This window comes from Pteropus alecto, unplaced genomic scaffold, assembly GCF_000325575.1.
Source record: "Pteropus alecto unplaced genomic scaffold, ASM32557v1 scaffold30, whole genome shotgun sequence".
NCBI lineage: Eukaryota > Metazoa > Chordata > Mammalia > Chiroptera > Pteropodidae > Pteropus > Pteropus alecto.
In genome coordinates, this window is record NW_006429782.1 from 3,508,117 (window position 1) to 3,511,421 (window position 3,305).

Consider the following 3,305-nt stretch of genomic DNA (forward strand, 5'->3'; position numbering starts at 1 on the left):
ACCTCCTTCCCCAAGCTCGGCCGTCAATCAAAACTGTCCCTAGTCATTGCCAAGGGTACCCTGGGGATTTGACAAGGACGGATCTGGCCCCTGCCCACCCCTGGATCACTGCTGCAGCCACACCGTCCCTCGAACACGCCAAACTTGGTCCAGCTTTGGGGGCGGGGGAGACTTGCATGCGGCTCCCGCTCGGTCATGCTTTGCTTCCATGTTTCTCCTCGGCTTGTTTCTCATAGATCAGATTCCAAATTCAGTAGCGTATTTCCTTGTTTAAGGCCCCCTGAATCTAATACCTTTCCACGTCCTCCCTCCCCATGGCTGCTTTTTCCTATCAATCACAAACTTCTGTTCTTTTGACAATTTTTTTCTGTTGCTGTCACTAGAATATTAGCCTATAAGGGTGTAGAGTGTTTATCTTATTAACTCCTAACCCAGAACATTTTTAGATTTCAGGAACTGTTAGATCAGTGAAGTCTCTGCAAGGTGCCACGGGGCTAGACGGATGCTAAAGCCCAGTTCTTGTTCTCAGGGGGCTCCTGCCTGGAGTGAGCTCTCACATTTAGCAGGGCCCTGTTTACCGGTGAAATAGTGAATGTGTGCTTTTGATGAATGGCCTCATTTGATCTTTATAACAAGGTCCACGGAGTACCGATTCCTTAGGCTTATTTTATAGAAGCGAAAACAGACCCAGTGAAAATAAAGACACATAGCTAGTCAGTGAGGAGTAGGGTTTGCCAGTAAGATTTACTAGGTGGATTTGTCTCAAAATCTGAAAAGCTCGATTACATCTAATTCTCCCATTTCCCCACACGAGTTCTCAAAGTGCGGTCCTGGACCAGCAGCAACAGCATACCTGGGGATTTGTTAGAATTGCAATTCCCTGGGTCTGCTGAATCAGAGTCTCAGGTGGCACCCAGCCATCTACAGTCTCATCAAGCCCGCCAGGCGCTTCTGGCGCACAGCCAAGATTGAGAACCGCTGCTGTAAACTGTACCAACATTCTCACAGCCACCAACACACCTCCCCCGAAGGAAAGGAGAAAAAAAACAATCCTTGGAGTAGAAATTCCTAACATTCCTAATCCGGGGCCTGCAAATGAGCCTTTATGAGTCCTTGGAAATCGTGACTCCGTTTTTGCGCATCTATACGTCTGCTTGTGGGAGAGAAGTCTCCCAGTTGCATTAGGTTTTCCAGGAGCTCCTAGAACCCTAAAAGCATCAAGAACAGGGACTTAAGAGTTAATCCAGAGGCAGGCTGGTTAGAGTCATGCTGAATATTCAATAAACATTGACAGATGTTTGTCGGTCTCTTGTCACTTACCTCTAGTACTCACACCGTGAGGACGGGAAAGGTGTTTCCTGTGGAACAGCAAATTCAAGGGGTATGTGGCTCCATGTTTAACATTTTCATTTTTGTCTAATCACTAGATCAGAACATTTCCCAGTATTTTGGGGCTGCCAGTGTTGTGTCAGGCGTAGAACATAGTCTAATCCTTACCATTGCCCTTTAAAATAAGGGATTTGTTTTTTCATTCCACTAAAAAAGTAGTTAAGAAAGATCGAGTAACCTGGACAAAGCCAGGAGATAGAAGTGGGTTTAGAACTCAGACCACCAGTGTTCTATCTGATAGAAGATTTTAAATCTCAGTAACCTAGGAAGCGAACTGTTGCTTTGTCCCTTTCCCTCAACTTGTGCCTAAAACACATGGAAAAAAAAATTTCACCAGTTAAAATGTGTTTCCTATTGACATCACGTTATTTCAGAATAGTGTCCGCATTTCTGAATAATCTCTAAGTGACTGGTTTCTAACATGTTAGCTTTATGATTCTTTGTTCTCTAGCCTCTCTTTCTAATAATTAACAATCTGTAAATAAACGATGTACACAGAAGAAGATGCGATACGAATTATTATCTCGAATTTTTTCACTTTTTATTTTGACATAATAGATTCACAAAAAATAGTTTAGAGATGTTCCCAGATACCCTTCACCCAGTGGTGACCTCTGACATAACCAGAGTATAATATCAAAACAGAAAGAGGACAATGATAAAATCCACCCGCCTAATTCAGATTTCACCTTTATTTACGTTTTCAGTGTTGCACATGAGGACATTGTTTATGACAGGTGTTTATCATCATTGGTATTAAGACTTTGTGACTATCTCTCTAGGACCTTCTGCGTTTTTCATCTATGACAACACGCTTGATTAAACATCCTTGCCAGAAAAACATAGCCCTGTATCTAGGGTAAGTCACCAGTTTTTGAATTGTTACCGTCCTTTTTATTAAAATGGTAGATTTGCCCTCACTGATTCATTCAGCAAACATTAAGGAAGACGGCTCTGTCCTGTGTTGCTAGTCACCGGCCTGCAGGGAGGCCATTGTTGGGTCGGGGGTCAGAGGATGAGAGATGAAGAGACCAGCAAGCAACTAAAATATTTGCGGTATGCTGTCGTACCACCTGTCACAGATGCTTAATATAAGCACTCGTGGGTGAGGTCTGAGGAGAAAATGCCTAGGAAGTTTCCACTGGGGAATTGATGTCCAAACTGGGTTTTGAAGGATGAATAGGAGTTCACTGGGCGGGGGGGGAGGGGAACCAAATATGAAGGGCTGGGCATGGAGCATTCAGAGGGGTGGAAATGCCACACCCAGCATGCACTAGGGATTGTCAGGGTGCACGGTTAGAAAAGCAGGTATGTACATGATACAATATGTGTACCCCCCATCCTAAAAGCAGTGGGGGATTTGGGGCCACACCATTCGTGTTTAGGAAGATTTTCGAAAGCCCAGGTCAAGAACACATTGCATGCCATGGAAAGCCTAAGTGGAAGGGAAGGCCACGTAAGGGACAAGAAGGCCGGCTCAGCAGGACTCGCCACCTCGGGGTGTGCGCAATGGAGGGGAGCAAGTGGTCGAAGACAGTGTCCAAGTGTCTGGCCAAAAGGCCCAGGAGAGGGGCGGCAGCCCAGGATGGCAGGCCGCCTGCAGGAACATGAAGGACACATAAGACCAGAGATGGGAACTGAAGGTCACATCCAGGCGAGTGGCGGTTCTGGCCGCGGGCATAGCTGCAGTCCCCCAGGCATCACGTGTTCAGTGGTTGGAGGCTCTGGCAGAGACTGACTTTGCGGAGAAGAGAAAGAGACAGAAAGCAGGAGACCTAGAAGCCGAGGGAGGCGGGGTAGAGGAGGAAGGCTGTCACGGAAGAGCCAGGGCACGGGGGCCGTCGAGCCGAGGGGAAGCCAGGACGCAGAGGTCCAAAGTTCATGGTACCGTCTCCAGAAGCCAAGACGACCGGAGA

At 46.7% G+C, this 3,305-nt stretch overlaps 1 protein-coding gene across 1 annotated transcript in view; it reads left to right on the forward strand.

Annotated features, from left to right (window-relative positions):
- Window positions 1-3,305, forward strand: part of CATSPERD (cation channel sperm associated auxiliary subunit delta) — a 40,311-nt gene that overhangs the window by 2,680 nt on the left and 34,326 nt on the right. Inside the window, exons 2-3 of the mRNA XM_025043461.1 lie at window positions 1,327-1,381; window positions 2,172-2,248. Coding sequence (XP_024899229.1) covers window positions 1,327-1,381; window positions 2,172-2,248 — 132 coding nt within the window. The remainder of the gene's footprint in view (window positions 1-1,326; window positions 1,382-2,171; window positions 2,249-3,305) is intronic.